Source organism: Camellia sinensis, chromosome 6 (assembly GCF_055761805.1).
Source record: "Camellia sinensis isolate YWXY chromosome 6, ASM5576180v1, whole genome shotgun sequence".
NCBI classification, from domain to species: domain Eukaryota; kingdom Viridiplantae; phylum Streptophyta; class Magnoliopsida; order Ericales; family Theaceae; genus Camellia; species Camellia sinensis.
In genome coordinates, this window is record NC_138966.1 from 94,528,026 (window position 1) to 94,555,705 (window position 27,680).

Genomic DNA, 27,680 nt, shown 5'->3' on the forward strand with positions numbered 1-27,680 from the left:
TATTTAAAAATTTAGGATTTTGAATGATTTACTTGTATTAAGATTTGGTTTTGTTGTGTTTTTAATTTTATAAGTTTTAATTCATTAATTATTAATGTTGAAAATGAGAGGAAAAGGCCCAAAATAAATATTTACAAACAAGGGAAAAATAAAAGGCCCAAAAATAAATTTGTAAAGGAAAAAGTCCAAACTGCCCGAACATCTACAAATCCTATATGCACAAACCGCAATCCGCACTGCGAACGGTTGCAGGTTCAATTTTTTTTAAACTGAACATATGCGGGCGGGTCCGAATCGAAAATCGAACCGTCCAAAATCGAACCGCGAGCACCCCTATTTTATACCTTCATTAGATAGGACTTTTCAAAAAATATTTCTTGAATTTAATATTAATTATTTCGAGGACTTACATGCAAGTCCTATTAAGTAAACTTGTTATCCAATAGGTCCTATAATAATAAATGGTATTTTTCATCATACAATATTAAAAAATGGCACTAATTGTTAATTTTTAACAATAGTTTGAAAATTGTCACAAAAAATGTCACTAATTATAAGTTTTAGAGACAATTTAAAAAAATATCACAGAAAAATGTCACTAATTGTATGCTTTAGAAATATAAAAATCGTGACAAAAAAGTCACTAATTGTCAATTTTTAACGACATATATAAAAAATCGTCACAAAAAATTTATTTTAGCAATGATTATATTAGGACTTATTTTTAATAGAATTTATGATAATTAAGTTCAACTGTTAAGACCTATTGATCATTTATCCTAATTTTTTTCAAAAAATTCTACTTATAGTCCCTTATCCAAAAACAAATATGGAATACAACAAAAATAAATATTAAATACAACAGTGACACTTACATGGTGTCACAATTTAATAAAGGAAAATTATACATCAGGGTATCTTTTTAAAAATATTCAAATCAATAGAAAATTTTATGCATATTAATAATTAAATTTATAAACATTTTTGTTAATAAGATATTGAGATATTGGGAAATAAAATGGGATGAAGGAAACATAATATTGGGAACCCAAGAAAACGTCCATTCATAATTATTTTGTAAAATTTCCACTTGTATGTAATTTTCTCATTTAATTTTAATTGGAGCAGAGATGGGTCCCACGTCACCTCTTATTCCCCGATCAAGTGTAGAAATGACAACGAGCCGGGAATTGGCTGGAGATCACACTCGCCGTCCCTGATCTCCGATGGTGGAAATTCTCATGTCCCTGGCCTCGACCCCGATCCCCGACGAGGAACTTGTCCCTGCCCCCTAACGGGGATCGGGTTTCTGCGACCCCAAAAAGTCCCCGGCCAAAAAAAAAAATTTCAGCTTCAGATTAAATATTCAATAACAGATTTAACAACAACAGATTTAATACTCATGAACAACAACACAAACAGATTTAACAATAACAACGGCAACAACAACAACAACAACAATAGATTTAACAATAGATTTAACAACAGATTTAACATATATATTCAGCTTCAGATTGAGGAACATCAACAACAACACACCCAGATTCGTTTCTTCACTCCTAACTTATATATTCGACAGATTCAACGGCAGAAATGGCGAAACCCTAGCATACACCAGATTCGTCTCTTCACTCCTCAACTCCGATCTTGGCACTGGTGACCAAAACTTCCAGATCTTAAGAACAAAGGCAAAACACAAAGAGAGAGAGAGAGAGAGAGAGAGAGAGTGAGAGTAACTAAAGATGAGATACCATGAGAGAGAGGAGGAGGAGATACTGTGAGAGAGAGAGAGAATGGCATACCGTGAGAGAGAGAGGAGCTGCTGCCAGTGTGAGAGAGATGAGGAACCATCGCCGTGAGGGAGGAGTGATGCCGATGTAAAAAAGAAGAGGAGCTGCCGCTGCCGCCGCCGTCGAGAGCATTGCAACAGAGAGAGAAGGGGAAAGAGGCTAAGAGAAGAGAGGTGAGTGTGAGTGTGAGTGTGAGTGGGAGAGAGGCTAAAATAAGTCTCAAAGTAACCTAAACATATATATATATATATGCGGAATATATATTCGGGGATTATATGAGGATTACTCGGGCTGAGGCCGGGGAAATCTATCACCGTCTCTAGCCGGAAAACTATCAAAGATTTAATTTTCAATACCATCCCCAGCCCTGTGGGGGGTAATTTTCGGAGAAAACCCGTTCTAATCAGAATCAGGATATCGGGTTCCCGTCAGGCCGGATTCAAATTGCAATCCCTAATCAAGTGGTCTCCAGGCCGTAGATTAACGAAAAAAAATGTGGTAGGCTACCTGATATATTCGAGCCCATTTGGGGTAGACACTTTGTTAATTTAAAATTTTAAAAAATTATTATAAATTATTGTATTATTCTTTTCATTTTTCAATGTTTTTTTTTTATAAAAAATTTTTAAAAAAAAAATCAATTAAAACACCTCAATCACATGTGGTGCAAAATTTCTCGGTGATGATGTATAGCATGTCCTTTGCACTAATTGAAAAGAAAAATGGAGAATTACGTGTAGGTATTAATAAATAATTTATTATCTAATAATCTATGATAATTAATGATATTTTTTATCAAATATTATTAAAAAATTATTACTAATTGTTAATTTTTAACTACAGTTTAAAAAATAGAAAATTGTTTCGTAGATCGAAAGTGGTGACTCGAACATGGCCCGAAAAACAATATTTTCTCTCTCCTCCCTATCTGTAACAAATCGAAAATTTAAGTTGTCTCTTAAATTTTATACTAGTATTATGGTTGTATTTAAAGATATATTATTAAATAAATAATAATAAATACAGAATCTGATTTTGCATTGGATTATCAAATATGAGATTAATTAGGGATTATTATTTGGGGCCAAATTAATAGAAATATGGAATTATAATACTAGTTGTGCCAAATTAAAGTTAAAAATACTAAATAAATAAATATAAAAGTAAGAATAAATAAATAATAATATTGATAACAATAATAATAATAATAATAATAATAATAATAATAATAATTGGTGTGGTAATAAAATAAATAATTAATTTTTTATTGATATACGATAGATTGTAATTTAATTAAAAATTAATTTATTTATATAATTATATTAAAAAATTGAATCAAAGTGTGATTATCTTAAATATTTATTAAAAATAAGTATAAATCTATATAATTTATGAATCAAATCTTTTGAAGATACGCGGGTGACGTATGCTGCTACCTCTTTATAAATAGGGAGAAGGTGTTCTGCGGAAAAGAAAGGGAAAGAAAGAAAAAACGAAAGAGAAAAAAAGGAAGGAAAAACAAAAGAGAGAAAGGAAAAGGGAAAGAAATGAAGAAAAGGAAGAAAAAAATAATGGAAACTGAGGGAGTTTTTGACAGTAGAAAGAAAGAGTGAAGTATTAAAGTTAAGGTGAATTATATTATATCTTGAGTCACCATAATATATTTTACGTATGTTTTGACTTATCATAATTTATTTTATACAAGTTATGTTTTATAAATTATATTAATAATTTAGTTACGTTGATTAATTTCTGAACTCTATTTGTTTAAAATGAAACCCACGGATATGTCTGTTTATATTTTAAAGAATATTTGATTATGACCTTATAAACAATTATGTTTTGTAAGTACCACCACGGGAGTCCCATGCTACGGGGACTTAAATAACCATTGGCTTCTGTTTGACCACTTTGTGGTCTTCTGTTGTCATGGATCTATTGACCTCTGTTTTTTGCAAAGCAAAGTGCTGTGTGGAGATAAATAGTACACTATTGTGGGAGTCACCTCTATAATTCGTACAAGCCACGAATTGAATCCGTATCTCTGTTCTGATTGTCACTCCTGTGGCATCTGTTCTGTTCTTTTCTGTTCTGTTCGGTACCGTGATTATGGTTATTGATTTACATAATCTCAGTTTTGCTAATTAAATGATTATTTGTTCAGATTAAGCTATTTTAAATATTTTAGTTACATAACTATCCATGGTTATTTTGTGTCCCTTATACTCTTGGCATAATATTTCTCTCTCTGCCATGTGCTTATAGCTGTTTACCAATTTTCAAGAAACAGTGCAATTCAGAAATAGCTTTTGGGTAGTCTTAGACGCGGGCTGCGGAATAGACACACACAATACTTTATGATATTTTTCTATGTAAATATCGGCTTTTTTGGTCAGTAAATTTTGTAATAAAAATAGAAGTTTCGATAATTATTTTGATACCCTCACTTAAATATTATTTCCGTTCGCGTTTATTAATTTGTTCAAGAATTGGCCAGAGGTAACTTCAGTTACTGGCCATCACGATGCTTAACCCTTGGGTATGGGGAGCAAGTCGTGACAAATAGTGTCAGAGCAATGGTTTATAAAAAAATAAATAAATCATCATTGGAGCATGGGACATACGCACATTTAAGAAGTAAGATAGCGAGTAATTAGTACTTAAATATTATATTTTGTTCGTCGATTTAATTATATTATAATTTTATATAATTATATATATATATATTAATTTTTTTTTGTGTGTGCATAATTTGTGAAGGATAATAGATATAATTTATATTTGTTATAAAAAAATATGGAAAAGGAGCAAAGGGTGTCAGGCTCAAGCAACCACCAAAATTATAATATAATTAAATACATATAATTTTCAGTTCAGTATTAAAAAAAAAAATTCATTTGACTTTTTAAAAGTGGGTTTAAATTTTAAAAATACTAATTTTAAAACTATTTTCCATCAGTAGAGAGTTCACGGATAAAAGAAATGGGAGTTCATTTCAAATTCCTTCAACTCCTATGATTCTATCATTTCACTTTCAATCGCCTATTTGATTGTGTTCTCATTTTATATTTTATATTTTTTTTTTGAAAATAAAACTAATGAAAGGTTTTTAAAGTTACCAATTGTTTCTCATTTTGGTCCAAAATAATTTATAACAACTATACAGTGAGTGGTTTTTGGTAAAGTTTTTTTTTTTTTTTTGAGGTAATATTTTCTATCAGATTAATCATCTAATATATACTGATCAAGATGCGCACCGGATAGCTTACATCTATGGCAAATTTCGAGAACGAAACTTTTAAAAGGAAAGAAGATTGTTACAACCCGAAAATTTAAGTTGTCCTTTAAATTTTATACTAGCATTATGGTTGTATGTGATGATATATTATTAAATAAATAATAATAAATACAAAATCTAATTTTGCATTGAATTATCAAATATGGGATTAATTAGGGATTATTATTTGAGGCCAAATTAACAGAAATATGAAATTATAATACTATTTAGGCCAAATTAAAGTTAAAAATAGTAAATAAATAAATATAAAAGTAAGAGTAAATAAACAATAATATTGACAACAACAACAACAACAACAACAACAATAATAATAATAATAATGGTTGTGGTAGTAAAATAAATAATTAATTTTCTGTTGGTGTACGATAGAGTGTAATTTAATTAGGGATTAGTTTATTTATATAGTTATATTAGAAAACTGAGCTAAAGTGTAATTTTCTTAAATATTTATTAAAAATAAATATAAATCTATATAATTTATGAATCAAATTTTTTTTTTTGAAGATACGCGGGACACATATGCTCCTACCTCCTTATAAATAGGGAGGAGGTGTTCTGTGGAAAAGAAAGGGAAAGAATGAAAGAAAGAAAGAAAGAAAGAAAGGAAGGAATGAAAAAAAAAGAGAGCAAGGAGAAGGGAAAAACAGAAAGAAAATAAAAAAAAAATAATAGAAGTTGAGAGGGTTTTTGATATTAGAAAGAAAGAGTGAATTATTAAAGTTAAGATGAGTTATATTATACTTTGAGTCACCATAATATATTTTACGTATGTTTTGACTTACCATAATTTATTTTATACAAGTTATGTTTTATAAATTATTATAAATTATATTAATATTTTAGTTGCATGGATTAATTCTTGAACTCTATTTGCTTAAAATGAAACCCATTGATATGTCTATTTATATTTTAAAGAATATTTGACTATGACCTTATAAACAATTATGTTTTGTAACTACCACCATGGGAGTCTCACGCCTTTGGGGACTTAAATAAACATTGGCCTCTGTTTGACCACTTTGTGGCCTTCTGTTGTCATGGATCTATTGACCTCTGTTCTGTGCGGAGCAAAGTGTTATGCGGAGATAAGTGTTACACTATTGTGGGAGCCGTCTCTATAATCCGTACGAGCCAACTATTAAATCCATACATCTGTTCTGACTGTCACTCCTGTGACTTCTGTTCTGTTCTGTTCGGTACCGTGGTTATGGATATTTATTTACATAATCTCATTTTTGCTAGTTAAAGGATTATTTGTTCAGACTAAGCTATTTTAAATATTTTAGTTACATAACTATCCATAATTATTTTGTGTCCCATATACTCTTGGCATAATATTTCTCACTCTGCTATGTGCTTATAGTTGTTTACCAATTTTCAAGAAACAATGCAATTCAGAAATAGCTTTTGAAAAGTCTTAGACGCGGGACTTCGGAATAGACACACACAACACTTTATGATATTTTTTTATGTAAATATCGGCCTTTTTGGTCAGTAAATTTTGTAATAAAAATAGAAGTTTCGATATTTATTTTGGTACCCTCACTTAAATATTATTTCCACTTGTGTTTATTAATTTGTTCAAGAATTGGCCAGAGGTAACTTCAGTTACTGGCCATCACGATGCTTAACCCTTGGGTACAGGGAGCGGGTTGTGACACTATCTGTGTCTATAAGCTCAAAAAGATTTCACTCTGTCTTTCATCCCTCTCATCTCTGTGAATTTCTCTCGTTATCCCTCTCATCTCTATCATCCCTCTCATTTGTGTGAAATTGGTTTGAAATTTTTGTTGACATCTGGAATTGGATTGAAATCAATAGTTCAGTTATGCATTTGACCTCTGGAAAGAATATAGTGTTTTCCATTTGACCTTTGGAAATGAAGAATTTTAAATAACATTAAAGTTTTATAATTGAAAATATCAACAACAGCACCCTTCGAACATACAGCAGCAGCGGCAGCATCCGTCGACACTCGCAATAGCAGCGGAAGCACCCGTCGGCACCAGCCTCGTCGACGGTAGAACCAGCCTCGTCAGCAGCACCAACACCAGTCGGTCGGCTTCTCTCTATCGCCAATAATGGGTCTCCCCTCTCTCTCTACTCTGTTCTTTTTTTTTTTTTTACTTCAAATGAAATGTGTGCATTAAACTGAGATGGCTGTACAAATAAATGAAGGTGTACAAAGAAATAGGGGTGTATATAGAACTCAGGCCATTCAAGCCGTGTGACTTTCGAGCTACGAATCGCTATTGATAAAAAATTTATCATAGAAAACGTCACTAATTATAAATTTTAACAAAAGTTGAAAAAAATTGTCACAAAACAAGTCATTAATTTTTAACTTTCAGCAATAATTTAAAAAATTCGTTATATAAAAAATCACTAATTGTTAGTTTTAACAACGATTAGTCATAATCACGACAAAAAAGTCACTAATTGATAGTTTTTAGCGACATATGCAAAAAAACGTTACACAAAATTATTTTTAGCGACATTTTATTAAGGCTAACTTTCAATAGGACTTAATGAGAATTAATTCTGATTATTAAGGCCTATTGATAGCTTACTCAAAGAAAAATTAATTAAACTGAAAAAGAAAATTAAACCAAACAAACAAAAGATTGAATTGATATTTTTCTTAGGATTGAGGTTCTAAAATCACTAATTGTAAATTTTAGTAACAATTAGTAATAATCACAACAAAAAAAGTCACTAATTGTCAGGTTTTAACGACATATGGAAGAAAAAAAAGTTATAAAGATTATTTTTAGCGAGATTTTATTAAGGTTAACTTTTAATAAGATTTAATGGAAATTAATTCTAACTATTAAGGCCTATTAGTAGTTTACTCAAAGAAACATTAATTAAATCGAAAAAGAAAATTAAACCCAACAAACAAAAGATTGAATTGATATTTTTCTTAGGATTGAGGCTCTAAGTGGCATTCTTAAAAGGGGTAAACTAAGAAAGGGATAAACTTGTTCTGAGTTGAGGTTTGAATGGCCCAGTCAAGTCCAGTTTTTTTTTGAGCTCACAATAGGGTTTATTATTATAATCCAAGCTGTTTATTTTTTTACCTTTAGATGTTCAGAAAATCTATTAAAAAAAAATTAATTAATTAAATAATTAGAATTATATAATTGAAAAAACATCAACAATCGAGTGTATCATGAAAGTGTACCAGATCAACTATTTGTTCAAGATTTCCGTGTACACATGTTTGTCTCACCAAGGATCCTCTAGAGTAATTTTTTCCTAAAGTTTTCTAGAGTACCACATTGTGTGGTTGAGATTTACTATCTCAACCACACAATGTGGTACTCTAGAAAACTTTAGGAAAAAATTACTCTAGAGGATCCTTGCTCATGTTGTCTTCCACAGACATTTTAGTTACATGTTAATAGTGTTTTTGTTAATATTATTTTTTAGTTACATGTTAAAATTTAAAATAATTATTCATTATTTACCAAAATACCTGATATAAAAATGTACATTTATTTTAATTACTTTTAATCAACACCTATAGGTAATTATTTTAAATTTTATTAATCAATGTCCCAATACCGTACATGTAATAAAGAACATACCAAATCCATTTTAATTAACAATTAGGGTGAATTATACTCACATCCCTAAATCCTAAATTATACTCATATCCCTTAAGGTTTAGAAAAATATAATCTATCTTACACTTTTGTTATAATTACACTAATCTTCCTGAAAGTTTTAATTTATGTAATAATTAGATAATTTTTTTATCAATAATTATTTAGTCGTATAAAAAAATTGATATTATCATCTTTCTTTCTTTTCTTTTTTTGACTAAATTATATATTTATCTTTCTCTATTTTAATGTCTACACATCATCTGCATTAGTTTTCAACCACTTTAACTATTTTTTTAATGACCAAATGTCTGAGCCAGTATATGCACATCTCGACTAAAGAAAGGATAAAATATCTATTTTCAAAATATGGAGCTAATAATATTTTTGTCAAACCTCAACAAAAAGTGATGAATATAATTTGCCCTAATTATAATTAGGATAAATTACATTAACCTCTCTTGAGATTTGAAGATTATATAACAAGTCTTCAAGTTCTGACATAATTACATTGATATCCCTTTTAGTAATGTTAAATAGGTTGTAACTAATGCAAATAGTGAAAAAATAAGATAAATAACATAAAATATATATTTCAATGTAAAACATATGATAATATCATTTTTTAATTCATACGACCAACGAATTTCATATGAAAAGAGGATCAAGTATTAAATGAATTAAAACCTTAAGAAATAATTATGTTAAAATTATGAGACTTATTGTATTTTTTTTTTTTTCAAATTTATGAGGAAGTTAATGTAATTGTTTTCGTTACTTTCATATTGACCATTTAGGAGAGGCTCTTGGCATTTAACATCAAGCCCCATGACCATGGTATGGTTGATCTAACATCAGAATTTTCAATCTAGTTTTATATAGATGGATGGGAAACCCTTTGCGTGTAAATGCCACTTTCCTTGACTGTATATATATATATCTATATATTTTAATTATTTTGATAAAGGAAGCTAAAATAGCTAGCCTATTGGCTATGGTGAACTGTTGTTTCATAAGAAGAATTATTTGCTCTTGACTTTAGAACATTATCATTTAGACAAACCCCAAATTCGCCTAAATTTGCTCAGACCAAAAAATTGAAAAAAAAAGGGGGCTAAGTATTCAACATGGTCAATATAATGAAATAATTGTACACTGAAATGGAACAACAAAATTTGACACAAAAAGTACATAATATGTAAGATAGACAAGATTTTGAGAAGTAGTAGTCTAACAAATTTGGTAAAATTTTATTTATTTATGTAATTTTTGTATCTAATTATGTATTTGGTTTTTGTAATCCTAAACCTCAAGTCATATTTGTTTGGATATGGTTTCTCTCCAGTTTTCATGTCAACTTAAGAGAGCGTTTGGACTTGATAGGCATATTTTGAATCGATTTCGATGATACAAACAGTTAACTTTTTTAGATTCGTTGAGTATAGTATTCATATAAAAAATTAAGATAATTGGATATCGACAATTATATGTTTGAATCATATTTGTTTTAAAAAAATAGACAACAAATATAATTTCAAGAATAACCATATATTTTTTGTAATACAAATTTGATTCAAGCATATAGTTATCAATGCCTAATTATCTGGATTTTTTGTATGAAAGTTTTACTCAGTGAGTCTTAAAAAGTAAATGATTCGAATAATCGAAGCGGGAACGGTGGTAAGCTCTACGGACCCCTCAAGTTCTCTCATGTTGATATGTGAATATGAGAAAAATCTAATCCTTTTTATTTTGTTGGACTGCGTTACATGATTTAATCTTGAAATTCTGACATTGTCAAGATTATATATCATATCCCACATTTGGAATGTTCCTGAATTAAAAGGGAAATTATTGAAACCATATTTTTTCTCATGTTTATTTAGAAACCCAAGGTATGGACTACATATAATTCGATGGTATTTTGGTATTTTAGTCACCTAATCCAAACCCCTCTTTATCCTCTCAATTTGTATCTCACTTTCCATTAAATAGTCCCTCGTATGGAGAACATATAGTCCAAAGAAGCTGTCAATCTAAAGGCCCAATTTTATATCCAAACATAAGGTTTGTGATTAGTGAGTATAGATACCTCATTTTTGACCGATTTCAAGACTCAGACGTCATCGTTTGTGCATGCGATGATTGCGTATGTTTGTGCTTGTTTTGAGCACCCAAAGGTCTCGGCTGAGTGCTTTGTCTTTGAGCCTCTTAACACTTTGTATTTTTGGCCTTGGTTTTTGGGCCAAACCTTGTTGCCTCTTGCCTTAAGGAGAAGAGGGCCTTGCCGGCCATTTTTGGCATCTGCCAGCCACTTTTCCCTCTTGTGGGCCACTTCAAGTGGCCAGCCGGCTAAGGGAAGTGGCCGGCTGGCCACTTCAACTGGCCGACAACCACTTTTTCTCATTTTTAGATATTTTCAAATCTTTTGAGCCAGCTGTGGCTCACTGAACTCATCTTCCATACATGTGTATGGAGGGATCAATACAAGCTTGAAGCTTGTCAAGCAAGCTTTTGCTTGCATTGCCTATATAAGGGGAGCTCCCTCCCCCTATTTGAGGGTTCAGATTTTTCAGAGCAAAAAAATCTCCCTCTCTTTGTAGAATTCTCACTCTCTCTCTATATTGTGCTATTGTGCTTACAAGTGTTTTTTCTTCATACTTTTGCACACAAACACGTAGTTAAACACCTTCACTTTGGAGCTGAGGTCCCTTAGAGCTTGTTTTGAGGTCTTGGCATTGGGTTTGGTCCAAAATTGTTGCTGAAGTTGCTGTCTTGCCATGTTCTTCAAGGGTAAGAGTTAAGCTTTGTTTTGATCAAGTGTTATACCACCTCTGCATGCTATTTAAAGGTTGGTTTTAACCTCTTTAAAATTTTGATTTTAAGGCTTTAAAATGTTGGTTTGACCCTTGTGTGGTTAGGGGGGTGGTTTCCCTCTTTTGCTTTTTGGCTTGTTAAGCTTTTTGAGCCAACTCTCTAAGCTTTTGAATCGCCCCTTGTTTGGCCTTTTTACCGCTAAAACTCAGAGGAATTTCAGTGGTAAAAAGTTGCTCTTGTGGTCCAAAATAGGAGGGGCTGGCCCCCTCTCCTTTTGTCTTGCTTGCATGTCTTGTTAGCCTACCAAATGAGCATATATTTCTCCTTTCTTTGAGCTTTGTTCAAGCATGTTTTTGGTGTTATTTTGGCATGCTTTAACTTTGTTTTGGTTGGTGGGGTCACCTCTCGCTTGCATCTTACACTTGTAGTGTAATCCTACTTGTTGGCCTAACAAGCTTCATGTTTTGTGCCTCTCATCCTAGCTTGTGTTGGCTCTATCTCAGCATGTTTTTGCCATTATTTCAGCATGCCTTAACTCTATTTGAATGGTCTTGGCCATGTGAGGCTTGCCTTGTAGGGTTGTAGTGTAAGTGGCTTTGACTACCTTTGAGTGTCAAGTCTCTAGCATGCTTTACTTGAGTTGTTTGCATGACTTAAACACATTTCTCACATGATTTCAATGTATATGGTGTAGTCACACTCTCACATATTCCACTTCTTTATAGCTTTTGTGAGTTGTGCCTTATACCTTGTTTATGAGCCAATACGTATGCATGCTTGTCTAAGCTTTTGGGCTACCATTTAAGCATGTTTTGGCCTTTATTTTGGCATGGTTGAGCTCTATCCAGAGCTGGTTTGGTTGTTTAGGTTATGTATTGCATGTTTCTTGGGTAGTGCTCTTTACTAGCCTTATGCTTTAGGCCTTCTAGCATGCCATATTTATGATGTTTATGTGATATGGAATCATTTAACACATAATTTCGGAGCATATAACCTTGTCATACTCTCATGTGTGTCACCCTTTTATTGTGTTTAAGATGTTGTGCCTCATGCCTTATTGATGAGCCAATGCATGAACATCATTTTCTTGCCTTTCATGCCATTATTTCAAAGCATTTTGGCCACCGTTTTGGCATACATGAGGTCTGTTTAGGACTGGTTTGGTCCATTAAGCATTGTATTGCATGGTCCTTGTGTTGTGTCCTTCACTAGTTTCAATGCTTAAGGACCCTAAAATGCTATACTTGCATTATTTGCATGATATGTCATCATTTGGCGTATGATTTTAGTGCATGTACCTCTGTTATGCTCCCATATATATCACTCTTTCAATGTGTTTGAAAGTTAAGCTTGGTGCCTTGCTTGCGAGCCAACGAGTAAGCATGCATTTCTTGCTTTTTGTGTCTAAGTTTTAGTGTGTTTTGGCCACCATTTTGGAGTATCTTAGGTCTGTCCATAACTGGTGTGACCATTTGAGATCGATAGTGCATGCCTCATGTGTAATGTTCTTCACTTCGCTTTAGTGCTCTTGACCCCTTAACATGTCTTGCATGCATTACATGATAGAGTTTTGTGCATGCCACTTTAGCATTGAAAGATGAGCGTGTTGTTTTGCATTGTGTTTGGATCAGACGTTAATCCAAACACAAGGGATGTGGCGCATTTCATACTCAAAGTGATGAAACGTGTTGCGTTTCTCAGTCGCTAACATCCTTGATCAAACATGATAGGGTGGAGGCTCTCTTGTGTGTTATTTGTGCATTCATCAATATGGTGCAAGCTTGGCCCTCGGCCACCGTGCATTAAAGTGCTTGGTTGGTGGTTTGAGAGCCGAGTGCCACGCTCCTTTGAGCTTGAGACATGATAGAGAGTGTGGTAGTACACACATTGTCTTAGAAATACATTGTTGTGCCTCTATTGTTCTCTGTTACAGCAAAACCAGAAGCCTAGAACAACGAGTGGCCGATCGGCCAGTTCAAGTAGCCGACTGACCACTTTCACTAGCCGGTTGGCCAGTTGAGGTGGCCGGCAGCCACTTTTTGTGGACGACTGGCCACCAGTTCTTTTTTTGTGCAGAAGTTGTCCTGTTTTGGAGCAGAAACAGTTTAGAAGTTTGGTTCAAGGTTCAGAAACCAAGGCACATGCAAACAGAGGCAATTGACGGCAAAGCAATGGATTTCCGAGCGGATGCCAACCGAGCATGCATGTCACCCTCGCCCGCGAGGCCATTTCATTGTTTTAATTTAGTTTGTGTAACTAATTAATTCAAGTGTTGTAATATTTCAATTAGCTTAGTATTAGTTAGTTTCAATTCGGTTTATAATTAATTAGTTAGAATAACTAATTAGTTGGTTTGTAATAATTAGCTTAGCTAAGTAGCTTAGCTTAGCTTTTATTTATCCGGACCCTCCTGCGAGGGGGCAAAATGTTATAATAAGGGTGTGTGTGTGTATGCATGTCTTCTTGCCCCATTTCTTTCTCCTTTTTATTTATCAGCTTTTGATGGTTAGTTTAAGGCATATTTCGATTAGCATACCTTATACTTTGCATGCGTGCATCATTCATTTGTCTTGCATGCACCGGGCTCGGCACATCATTCAAGCTGCATTGTATTTCAATACACTTCCTTAAATACGTGTTTAACAGTATGTTATCAAGTGTTACATTCGTATGTCATCTTAGATAGCCGAGCCTATTTAATTGCATTTTTGCATGTGTTGCATTAGGCATCTTAACATAGCTAGGATCATGCATGATTTTTAACTGGTTTTTGTTTTAGCTTGGAGTACACTATAAGTGTTTATGCTTTAGCATCCTTGCATGAGCGTGAGTGTTGCCATGATAGCATGCTTGCCATGAGGTTATTTGCTTAAGTGTTTAACTGGATGAATGCCTGTGGGTGAAGGTTTTATTGCTTGAATTGGAACAATTCATCAAATGTGAGTTTTAAGCCCACTTTGTGGAGTGGCAAATCATGTTGTTTTAAGCCCACTTGAGGGTGGCAAATCCGCATTTTAGCTTACTTGCGAGTAGCACTTTCAAACAATTTTCAAAAACAAACATTGAATTGTTTTGTTCCAATTTAGGTGATCTAGTCTATACTTGTGTGTTATGTGCATCACATAGTAAGTTAGATTAATAACCGGAATAAGAATGCATGTATTTATAAAAGCAACATATCATGTTAGTAGAGGCCGATCCTTTGATCGGGCGAGCGGGGGTGCTCATTTCAGGACCTTCCCCTCTCGTACCCAAATTCCCGAGCCGAGGCAACTTTGGTGATGACGGACACATGGCCTTAGGCATGAGTCAGGGTTTCCTAAATTTTCCAAAAACAAAATATTTAGGTGGCGACTCTAAAATCTGGCAAAATAATCCATGTTTGGCCTTTTTTTGATTAAAATCGATTTTCCAAAACGATTTGCCGGATTTAGACTCTTTAGTGATTTATCAGTCTTACCTTGCATTTTGTGAGATTAGATTTAGAGCCGTGACAGGAATCCGAACTATAGTAGCTAGAACCCAATTCGCGCCCTCTCCGAAAGGGGGGCTGCGCGGAGAGAGTTTCGGGCGGTCTACAGTGAGGATACATAATTGTGGGGATATATTTTTAGGGTTGTTCACGTGGCTAAGGTTGTTGTCAAGGTGCCACATGGATTAACTGAGATGCTGAGATATTATGTGATCATATCGAAATCCAAGATATTCGAATAAAGGATAAGAGTCCTAAATGGTTAAAGGCTCTCTATTTGTATAGAGATGAGACTCTTAAAAGATTTTATTCTTATTTGAATAGAAGTAACACTTCTAAGGGACAAAGGCATTACTAACTATATAAAAGTAAGACATCCCATGGGTCTAAGGTATATTTTTACTTGTGAGTTAGGTACTTGTGCGGCTATCTTATGGGATAAGTTATTAATTTGATCGTCGGAGTGTCCCTAGGTGAACGAGCCACTATGGTGTTACTTGTTTTCTTGTGTGCAAGTGTTGGCTCTTCGATTCTTCTGTGTGCTCTACATCGAAGTTCTTAGGATCTTAGCAAAGAGATCTAGTTTGGTTGTGAGGTCAAAAATTAACACCCACAACAATCTAATATCATTATCTTATCACAAAGCAATAAAATAATAAAAATGATAACTACACAAAATTAAAACACATTGTGTGAGCATAGATTTCGCATTGATGAAGTGAATTAAAGCTCCGTGATCAAACTAGACTTTTTGGGAACTACAACCTGCAAAATCAGAGAACCACTGAGAGCTTTCCGATTAGGGTTGGCCGGAGAACCCCTCTGATGCTGAAATCAACGTATAGAGAAAGAAGAAAAATGAATATAGAGAGACAATATATACAAATCGATTGCAGAGTGTGTTGTGTACCTTTTCAGGTGAATGATGTGTGCCTTTTATAGACACGACCTTGATCCCCATGGTGCGGGTGACGGGGCTTGGGTGCGTCTGTAGTTCAAACTATCACACCCTTGGTAGTAGACCATGGACTAGCTGACATGGTTACATATGCAACTTAGTGGTGTTTTGAGAAAGTGGTTAAAAAATTGATTTTTTGACTTTTTTGTGACTTTTTTGAGTTTTTGGTATGAAAAAAATAGAGAGGTAATATGATCTAAAAAAATTAAAAAGCCAAAAAGTTGGCTTTTTATTATGTTGCCAAAATGCCCCTTAATCAATATCTTCATGATTGTCTCTAACCTAGTCTATTCAACATTCGGAGACTATGATGGCATGTGGCCTCGGGTTAGATGCCAAGCCTCGACCTATTTTGGTCGTGGGTTAGATTGGCCCTCTTCGAATGGTCTTCTTGGGTTTCGTTGTTCTGCCTTGATGGGTCGGCCCATTCTAATGGACTAGGTGGGTTCGGGTCACATCAATTGGGCTTTGTGGGCTTGGTCCACCTTGATGCTTAGATTGAGCTCAACCCATGTTTGGTTCTGATGGACCCACATCGGTTGGGCATGATGAAATTAGCCCATATCAACATTTTGACGAACCTGGCCCATCTTCGTGGGCTTGGATTGGTTTAGTCTTGTAGCAGTAACTTGGCCCAGTCCTGGTCGTAATTATTTGGACCCCTTCGCATATTAAATATAATGTGTGATTAAGATCTATATTTGAGTGTTATATAGGTTATAAAATAAATTTAAATCACACAATATTCTTTTGTGTTTTAATTCATCACAATTGATGAAATAATGAAAGAGGAACTCCACAGGTGATGAACTTGGGTAGGGACGACTTTTCTCTGCAACAAGAAAATGTGCATTGAATCGGAAACCCCACAGAAACATGTTACTTGCCCTAAAAGATCATAATTAATTCGAAATATTTGAATTCCAAAAGTACCATAATTAGTTTGTAGCTTATAAAGATTAATTAGATTTTGTGAACTTTTGACCTTTGGCATTATTAGAGTATTCTCACCTAATGTCTGGACCACGCCACGCCAAACAACTTATCTGGCAAACAATATTAATATCATTCTAACCTTCTCACTTTGTAATTTGCCCAAGGCACCATCTGAGAAACCTGTAATTTATCTTTATTGACCTCTTTTAATCTCCGTCTTCATCAGTTCAAGAAATATATATATTATATTAGCACCAGAGAGAATTCGATTAAAAGACTATGTCGACAATAAGATTGATCGTAGTTCATAGTTTGACCAAACTACATATCAAGCCCCGTTGCGAGTCTCAAACCTGCTTCATCTTCAATCCCAGTCATCGTCTGGCAATTTCAAAACATAAGGATGGTTCTTGTTTTCCGGCTAATAAAGGCTTTCGATATCTCAGTAGTGACAACCGATCGCAGAGGGAGAGCAATACAAAGATGTAACTATTCCACTTTCAATTTTCAGATTGCTTTGCAAATATATCTTCTTTATTTATCTATTTTTTTGTTTGTTTGTTCTTACAAATATTGAAAATCACAGAAACTTGGCTGTCAATAGCAGTACCCAGCCAGGACCTCCACTTCCTTCACAACCCCCTCCAAATTCCTGGTAAATTTTGAACTCTTTTTTTTTTTTTTTTGAACTTTGACTTACTATGTAATTGCATTGATCATATTTGGCGTGGACTCAAAATCAATCTGATTCACATAATATTTGTAATTTTGAATATTTTGAGCATTTTTTCGTAGCATTGTTTTACTCAATTATTTTCTTCTCGCATCTCCAACTGCATGATAAATGTTTTCATTGGTTTTCTAGCAGGAAAAATTGGATTCTGGGTGGGCTAATAGCCATCGTCCTACCCTTTTTTAGGAATAAATGGGGGCCATTATTCAAATTGACCAGTAAGGATCTATATGCTGTTCTTCTTCGTCCTTTATTGACAATACATATTGCATCATACTACATATTTAGAAAACATATATAAAAAAAAGTAATCAAAATTTAAAATTTAACACCCTATATTTCAATTCTGGACACTTTTCTAAATATTCTGATTACATAGTATTTCTATCATATATGTGCATTAATTTAGTTTCAGTTTTGGCAAACTTTAAACTGTCGTTAAACTTGATAAAATGCGTAGAGGAAGTTGAAGACGCAGTGGAGAGAGTGGAACATGTAACAGAAGTTATAGAGAAGGTGGCCGAGGAAGTGGAGAAGGTAGCGGAAGATGTCGGGGATGAGCTGCCGGAAGGTGGAAAGCTTAGAGGTGCGTTTGAAAGAGTTGAAAATGTAGCCAAGAAAGCAGCTAAGGATGCTCATTTCGCAGAAGAGATGATTGACAAGGTTTTCACCTAATCCACTTTGTTTTTCTCTCGTTAGATCAATACTTTTTGTTAATCTGACCAAGTCAAGTCTAGTTAATTAATCTTGAGAAGATAAATCTTAGATAGATTATTAGACAAATGGATAAACTAGCACGTTTGTGTGTGACTTGTGCACATGATAAAGAAAAAATTGACCAACTTGTTCACGTGCCACCGACTCCCTACAGGTTAAACTTCCGAAAAATGATAATATATAAGTTTATTTTTAAAATTCATTTTATAGATCTAATGATACATAAATAATATAATTGGTTGATAATTAAAAGAAATATGAGAGAGAGTATTCCCTTTAATATCTTAATCGATTGTCACATCACTAAATTTGAAAATTTAGTCTAATTTTTTTTTTGTTTTAAATAACAATGCTCTAGACTTACATATAGGGTGGAGAATCTGTCCCTTAGGTAATTCTAATAAAAAGGTGCTATTGAACTTCTGTTAACCATTATGGAATCTAACTTAATGAATCGAATCTTTTAAGACTTTTTTAGTAGGTTATCTATGTAAAAAATAAAATTAATTAAATAATTATAATCATATAATCAGATCACATTTATTTTCAAAAAATAAATGACAAATATGATTTAAAAAAATAGTCATTATTTTAAAGATAAATGTTATATGATGTTATGACTATTATAGTCCGATCAATTTAATTTTTTGCATGAATGATTTGTACAAAAAATTATAAAATATAAACATTTTAAATCATCAAGATGAATCCTATAGCAAGCTCACAAAGAAGAAACTACATCCTATTTATATTACCCAAGAAGAAACTTTACTCTTTTAGTCGATCTATCAAACAATCACAACGAAGCATAATGGCTTTTAGTTATGTTACAAACACACCTTTTTACACATTTATAGAAAGCGTGGGGCGTGGGACACACATTCTTCTGAGTGTGTGATTATGAATGTAGGTGGGTGTATTCTTGTTTTTTCTCAAAGAATTTTCCAACTTTTTACTTCAAATTATCTGGGGTGGATTGCATTGATTGGTCTATACTACAGTAAATTCGCATCACTGAGTAGTCAATATAAGCCAACTTATTAGTTGTTTGCAAACGGATTTTCAGCTTCTACGTATCATTTATTATTGTTTTTCATTGAGTAGTCTCAAGGCATCTATTGAACCTGTTGACATGATACTTCAAAATTAATAACAACATACACATGATAGATGAAGCTAATCTGATCTACCTTGATCAATTCATTGAGAGACAAGCCAGCCTCATCTATCTCTTTTATCAACACATTTGGAAATTATTTTTTAAGAAAACGAAGTTTGATTACTTAAATGAAAATGCAGGTTGAAGAAGTAGAGAAAGAAGTGGAGGAGTTCATGGAACCAACCAATCTTGATCAACCCAATGGGGCAGCCAAAGAATCAAATGAGAAAAAATAGATAGACAAAGCCATGTTGCAATTTGATTTTTGTTACTCCATTGATTAATTGTTGGTCTCTGTACTATTCTTCATTGTCACAAGCTAGTTTTAATGTATCTGCACACTTAAATAATTACAGAGAGACTTATAATTGGATACTGAAACTAAAACTAGTAAAATAGGGGTCAAACCATTTTAATCGACTTGAGCATTTTTCCTTTTTCCTTTTCTTTTTTTTTTTTCCTTTTCTCAAAAGACAAATGGATCTATGTGCTTGCAATCTGTTATTTTTAACTTAACAAATGAATAAACCAACACTATGGCCTAAAACTTTGCCTTAGATTAGGCCCGGTTGAGAACCTTGAAGAAGTGTTGCTATTACGGTTAGAAAAATGATATACAAGTCCACTTTTTAGACCTATTTTATAGACCCAATGGTGTATCAAGAAGATGATACACATCATTGGGTTTAGAAATGCTCGGTTAGGTTATCAAAAATAGGCAATCAAAATTGAGCTCTTCGCATTCCCTTTCAGTTTCATGGGAAGCAGAAGGGAACCGCAGTGAGAACCTGCTAATTTGCCCCACACCACACCTTAAAAGCACGACCCCCTCCCTCAACTACCACCACTACCACAAGCCCCATTTCTGCCACATAACCCTTACCCACCATTATGAGCCTTCACCACTGAACAACCGTCACCAGCAATTCGCCCGAGGGCCATGTTTGACACAGAGAGGCAATCTTCTACATTTTGAGTGATTTGTGTATATAAGGAGATCAAAAATTGTAAACAAAGTATAACGCAGCGGAATAAAAAATTATGGTCATACCTTTCAAAACAGAGTTTGAATTGAAGGATCTCGAGGGTAAATCACGTGCTTCCTGAATCTGGTTAATCAACCCAGCAATGGGGTGATATTACAATAGTGAATATCACCCACACAAACCACAGTGCAAATGGCTTTGATCGTTGTTTTTTGGAGAGAGTCAGTATATGGGAAAAACTCAAACATGCGTTATTTTTCCCTTAATCACCCATATCCCATATATCAGATATATAATCTATTTATCTCATTTATCCATATTTGTTATATGAGATAATATCTTATATCTATATCATCTATCCATATCATGATATGATAGATATATATCCTGAGTGGCTATCCAAATAGGTTTGAATTCAAATTCAAAACCCATTTGGATAAGGTTCAAAAGGTTCAGGTTCAAAAGGTTCTAAGGGTCATGCCACATGGGCGCCCAATTTCTAGCATCTCTCACTCGGACATGAGTTGGCATGACACTGCCACGTCTCTATCTCAATCTCCCCAAAAATAAACAATCTCATACTAGCCACTGCACCGTGCGACTGCTGAGAACACCTGCATGTGGGAGCTCTATACTAGAAACTCAAAATGAGCCAGCATAGAGACATCAACCCAAAAAGAACAGAAATAGTGTCTCATATACCCCTGACCCATCTAATTACACCGGTTCAAAAAACATCTCTAATCTCTCAAAAAGAGCATGTTTGACCCTCTCAATTCTTGCAATATATTCACACTCAATTCACCTCTCATACAGAGCGATGTGAGTTGCCGGCAGTGAATATACAATAGTGGTGTAATACTAGATGATCTTCCCTTTGCACTCATGCCATTTAGTTTAGGATTGACCGCTTTCCCAGTGATGTCCCTTAAGGCCGAATCATGCATGACCGCAGGCAACATATCAAAGTAGCAGAACATCAACCCCTTACCTTATGACATAGTCAAAAGTCACAAAATGGTACATAAATGAAAGTCATATCAATAATGACACGTAAGACTCGCACGGTAAGGAAGCAGGGATCCATTCTCTCACCTCATTACTCGGTCGCCAAGCACATATAGTATGAATACATGCTACGGTGGAGTAACTCTTCCATAAAGAGTGACGTCATACTCGATACATCGTATAGATATTAGTCTAGTCGCTTTCTAGCGCCTAACCCGAATTCTCTATTTGCTCGCCTTCTAGGCGCCAAATGAGATCTCGCATCTGGCTAATCATAACAGGCACAACATGGAAAGTGGGTACTAACATCCATGTTTGGTCCTTAACATGACCTCATCTTGGTTGTAACCAAGGCGACATACATAGTGGATGATTTAAGCCTCTCTTGGCTCCAAAAAAATATCACTAGTCTCATCCTTGCTCGCTCCCAAGCGCCAAGGGCGATTGCTCGTGTGAGTGAGCCAATCTTGCCTGCTGACATCATCATCTGCTAATCATTATGACACTAACCATAATAGTGTCTACATCCCATCATCTCATAACAAATAAGTGATCAATTTTTAAAAAAACAACCACAGTCTGTGCAATTCTAGATTCCAAGCATAACCCTTATCAGCACCTCTTGCGATAAGCATATACAACAAAATCCACCATTTGCGCCTCATATGAAGTGGTTCAAGATCACTACCTCTTGCGCAATTACCTCTCTAAAGATATTTTGGTGACCAATTTGCGTTCATTTTGGATGCGCCCAACTAGCGCAGATGCGCCCAACTAGCGCATTGAATCTTACAAGAAGCAAATTAATATACTACTAGTAAAGCATTTTATCCACAATCTAATGAGCATGGTCAATGTCTAAATAACTCAGTTGACCATTTACCAAAGATAACACTTATCATGCCGAATACGCCCACATAGCGTACTTTAGGCTCCCACAACAAAGAAAAGATCAAGGAATATAGGTCATCTGTTTCTCCCAAAGACAATCCGAGGATTCACTCAATAGCTAAGGCTCTGGCTTTTACCAATAGGTAAGTCAATGGATTTGCAATTTTGCATCTAAAATCATTCTAGGATATTCTCTATGTAAGTCATCGAAGACAAACCGAGAATTTTCCTAAAACAATCCCTAAGGATCGTACATCCGAACATATAAATTACATCACCCATGTCCATCATATTTAAAATAGAGGACTGCCTACCCTAGGTGGCGACAACCTTATAAATTCCTGGCTCATAATGACTAAGTAAGGAAAAACTTCTTTTTGGACCATTGATCATGCCTCAGTGGTTTTCATCGATCATCGTTGGCCTATCATGATTTTGACGAAATCTAAGAACCACTATTTTGGATAACTGTTTTAGGCTGTAAAAGATTCATTGGAACTAGCAACCTTTTTGCGCTCCTAACTTTTCACCATAAAAGCTGAAGGTAAATCCCTACGGATCTACTTATCCAATTCTCAAACGAGAAAGTTGGGTCACAATGTCCACAAATCAATGTTCCGAACTTATGTCAATCATAGCCTAAGTCAAAATAACCTCACTCCCCAGGAGGAAGTCTTCTCATGGTCTACACTTTCCTCAATGGTGCGACTTTTCGGTATCTAGCGAGCCTTATGCCTCAACAATGACTATCTAAATTACGCATAACTTTAGAACAGTTTCACGTCATAATGAAAAGTCAACCAAATTATAGAAATGGTTAATCCTCAAAGACTTTGTCTTAAACTGCACAACATTAATCCACTTTCTAAAAAAAACAGGGGACTAGAGCCTTTGACATTATCCTAGGCTCTTTATCATCTTGCGGAGCAATCATGAATGTTTCCCTCTCAATCACCCAGTGATGACATGGAAAATTTTCACATTCGCTACCACGCAACTTAAGAATGTAGAGTATTCTTCTCTAATGGAGTAATCCATTAGTAGGCACATCGCTCCCACTGTCCCTAGGATATTGGAAATTTTTTTCCATTCTCAACTAGGCTACATAAAGCGCTATGCTTAGAATTCTCTATCTTATAGAGTTCCAAAACTCTATTCACGTCACCTTTACTAACAAAACTTTATATGACTTAGTTACACTACCACAAAGCTGCTTACCTATATGCATATGACCCGGAGGGTTTGCATGACCTCATACAATAATGCGCCATACGACCCTTTGTGTTTATAAGACAGCATACAATAATGCACTATAGAACCCTAGGTCTTAACTTCGCAATCTTATGAGAAGTAGAATAAAGATAAGCTGCTTAACGGTTACAGATCGCCCATTGATGGCTCTCTGCTAACCCATTACTCAAAATGGAGTGTAAAATCTGATATGGAGGGCACTTAGTTAGGGATATAGGCAACAAACTAGCGCAATTCCCAATTGGGAAACATTTTGCGCCATTATCCACCTAACATTAACAATACTTAATTCCTTATCTCTACTACACTATTATGTTATTGAGTATTAGGAATAATCAATTTTCTAAACATCCATCTCTCTTCACAGAGCTTTCTAAAAATAACTCAAATAGATACTCGCCACCTTGGTCAAAACTAAAAGCACAAAAGCTCTTATCTAATTGATCTCGACCTCATATGTGCAATGTCAAAAAATCATCTCAAAACTTTTGACTTATGGGAGATCAAATAGTCTTGACTCAGATGTGTATCGTAAACTATAAATGTGTCGAGATAGAGGCTTAGCTATCATACCCTTACACATATCTAGTCACAAATATCATAGTGGACTAAATGCGCCAAAACAAATGACCTTCTACGGCTTTCCTACTTACTTGTGCGCACCCATTGCGAACAAAGTTACACATTCACATGAGAGCAGGATGTCATAAGCGAGTGGGCCCGAGAAGGCCTACTCAAACCATCGTGTCATCATCTCATTAATGTGATTAAGTATAATAAGCCACTGGTTCATGACCAATGTCATAAACTAATTCCAATCATCTTAATGTGTGAGTTCTCGAAGACAAGTTTTAAAGGTTTAGGCCCAACTAGGTAATGACTCACGACTAATTCATATTCACTAGATCATAAAAGGATGTCATGGAGATATCAAGTACGCCTAAGTCGCAAATTTAACTAGTAAGTGCTAATCCCCTGCACCTTCAAGTCAATTTTATTCTCCATACACTTTACTGCATCTAGTTGAAAGATGACGATACTCCTCTTGCCATATCTATTTCTCGCTTCATAGTTACTTGCAATTAATTCTACTATCCACAAGAAAGAGAGAATAAGCTATCAACTATGACAGCTCCAAAGTAACTTAAGCGCGAATTAGGCTAAAGAGTCTAATTCAACACAATGCTCTCACAAGCGATGCGTCAAATTCTTAGAGTCATAACAACCTTGTCAGCCTTGACCTTTTCATTACTATGCTGCAACGTTTGCGCTTAGTGGTAAACGTTATTCAAAACGTTAGCCTAGCTAAGGAATCATACAAAGAAGCCCCTCCTTATGTCTCACACTCAAGTGTGGAAACAGTAAGTGTCCAGACTAAGACAAGTCGGCAATGCTAATAGATTTTGCAGCCATTAAGCGCTAATCTTTTCACTTAGTGTTAATAGATTTTGCAGCTTCTAAGCGCTAATCTTTTAACTTCACGTGATATTTCAACGCACACTATTATAGTGCATGAAATTTTGCTCCATCCATTCCCAATAATTGGGTAGAGATCAAAATACTGCTCATACTGGCTACTTGTCTTACACTTGATGACTAATTTATTTAAACTCGCATTTCTTGGATGACGTGACTCTTGAATGTTACTTCACCCAATGATGTAACATTATTTACAAGTCAAATTACAAAGTCAATCTGCGCAGCTCAATAGTCAAGATCATATACAGATCTATTGAGGGCTTACTAATTTCATAACTCCAAAACTCGCCAACCAAAACTACGTAGCATGCTGCTAACCATAGCGCACACATTAGTTTTTATTGTGCCAAACAAGGCAACAAAACCACGGCGACTTTGAGTCATGTTTCTTTACTTTGGCTCAATTAAGACTTGACCTAAAGTCTCCAAGACTTTTGCTCATCTAAACAATGGGATTACATTGTTCACATTTGAACATCTTTACTAAGTCTAGGTCAACCAATTGACTTCCATAAGCTAAATCAATTTAGAGAGAAATTCGCATTAAAATTAATTTGATTAGCATAATATAATTTTGCCACAAAAATCTAAATTAAATAGTGACAATATTACACAAGTCGCAAGATCGAAAATCCGCTATGCTCGTAATCATTTCTTGCACCACATGTGGCAATTATCCAAAATTTAATTTAATTTATGCGCAAAATATTGGTTTCCGGGAGTAAATCTACAAAGATTTCTCTCAACCGAACAACCTCCCACTGACTATGGCATGTCAAAGCATGATAAATTCCATACAATAACATTTTAATGTAAATTCACAACAACACATGCTATGTTACATTTAATAACGGAATTAAAAAAAACAATTAATCATGCTTCTTTAATTGCAACATATTAAAAACCCAAAAAATATGCTGTATTCAATATTCAAATTATGCCATAATTAAAGTGTACATCATTTTGAAATTTTTTGGAATTTTCTGAAATTTTCTAGAATTTTTCTGAATTTTTCTGAAATTTTAAATAACTAATAAACACACATAAAATTAGAAATAAATATTTCAGAATCTGGTAAAATGCTACAACTATATCAGTAAATAGTAAACCATAGCAGTAGTCTACAATAAAAAATTCAGCCCCAGAAACTTAATCATGCAACACCAGATGCATTTTAAACCAGAAATAATGAATTATTATTTCAGGAAAAATATTTTTTATTTTTATAAAATTTTCAAAATTTTACAGAAGATAAAAAATTTAATTCTGAGTCTAATGGTACCAACCATACTTAAAACAAAGCTATAACGAATTAATTATGACAATTTAACGCGATTCAGAATTAAAAACAAAACAAACTGCGCCTAATACATCAGTAGCCAAGCCAGCCGATCCGGCGGAGGAAAACGGCGCGGCTCAGTGAGCCCGGCTCAACGAGCGGCTCGGCGCGGCTCAGAGCGCGGCTCGGTGCGCGGCTCAGCTCGCGGCTCGGGGCACGGCGCACATGCATGGCGCAGACGCGCGCGCGTGGACAGCGCAGCTGACGCGCGCGTGAGGGCGCATGCAGGCGCGTCGGCAGGGCATCTGGCGCGTGGGAGCGCGTGAGAGCAGCTCACGGCGTCAGGTGGTACGTGCAGACCACGCGCCGCCTTCCAAGGTGTTTTCTAGTCCGATTTTTGTACTGCCGGACTCCTTTTTTCAAAATAAAACCATTTATGGTATTAAAAAAGACATTAATGAACATAAAAAAGAAATATTTATGCTCTTAATCTAATAAAAGTAGATTTTTTTTTCTCCTTTACAAACATTCATGTATATAATGTATACATATACATGTAAAAATATACACATGATTAAAGGAAACACGAAAATATCCATTAACGCTCTGATACCAATGTAAACAAAGTATAACGCAGCAGAATAAAAAATTATGGTCATACCTTTCAAAACAGAGTCTGAATTGAAGGATCTCGTGGGTAAATCGCGTGCTTCCTGAATCTGGTCAATCAACCCATATTACAATAGTGAATATTACCCACACAAATCACAGTGCAGATGGCTTTGATCGTTGTTTTTGGGAGAGAGTCAGTATATGGGAAAAACTCAAACATACGTTATTTTTCCCTTAATCACCCATATCCCATATATCAGATATATAATCTATTTATCTCATTTATCCATATTTGTTATATGAGATAATATCTTATATCTATATCATCTATCCATATCATGATATGATAGATATATATCCTGAGTAGCTATCCAAATAGGTTTGAATTCAAATTCAAAACCCATTTGGATAAGGTTCAAAAGGTTCAAGTTCAAAAGGTTCTAAAGGTCATGCCACATGGGCGCCCAATTTCTAATAAAAATGGTCAAGGACAGTAGCTTCTATAGAATGCTAAAATTGAGGGTAATTTTATCTTTTAATAATGACGTTAAAGACATTTATATTTACACATAAAATGAGGGGAAAATGAGAATTGAAGAAAACTTTTTCTCCTCAGTTAAGCATATTCCGTCCCCTAACCAACAACTTACAAAGGGAGAAATTTGCAACACACAACAAAAATCAAA

The 27,680-nt window shown here is 34.4% G+C and overlaps 1 protein-coding gene across 2 annotated transcripts; it reads left to right on the top strand.

Annotated features, from left to right (window-relative positions):
* Nucleotides 1-16,387: 16,387 nt before the first annotated feature.
* LOC114274341 (uncharacterized) lies at nucleotides 16,388-19,869 on the top strand. Of its 2 annotated transcripts, none has more exons than XM_028216249.2 (5): nucleotides 16,388-17,364; nucleotides 17,466-17,534; nucleotides 17,745-17,830; nucleotides 18,073-18,275; nucleotides 19,629-19,869. In XM_028216249.2, the coding sequence occupies exons 1-5, from the start codon at nucleotides 17,159-17,161 to the stop codon at nucleotides 19,722-19,724; spliced, it is 660 nt and encodes a 219-aa protein (XP_028072050.2). In that variant the 5' UTR covers nucleotides 16,388-17,158; the 3' UTR covers nucleotides 19,725-19,869. The 2 variants fall into 2 exon arrangements, with proteins under 2 accessions (XP_028072050.2, XP_028072051.2); XM_028216250.2 differs by having other exon boundaries at nucleotides 16,751-17,364; nucleotides 17,748-17,830.
* The last annotated feature ends 7,811 nt before the right edge of the window (nucleotides 19,870-27,680 follow it).

Bases quoted from the DNA above. Each gene is read 5' to 3' on its own strand.
- LOC114274341 (XM_028216249.2), top strand. From the start codon at position 17,159: ATGTCGACAATAAGATTGATCGTAGTTCATAGTTTGACCAAACTACAT. The intron at 17,831-18,072 runs GTAAGGATCTAT...TAAAATGCGTAG, and splicing joins GCCATTATTCAAATTGACCA to AGGAAGTTGAAGACGCAGTG. The intron at 18,276-19,628 runs GTTTTCACCTAA...ATGAAAATGCAG, and splicing joins CAGAAGAGATGATTGACAAG to GTTGAAGAAGTAGAGAAAGA.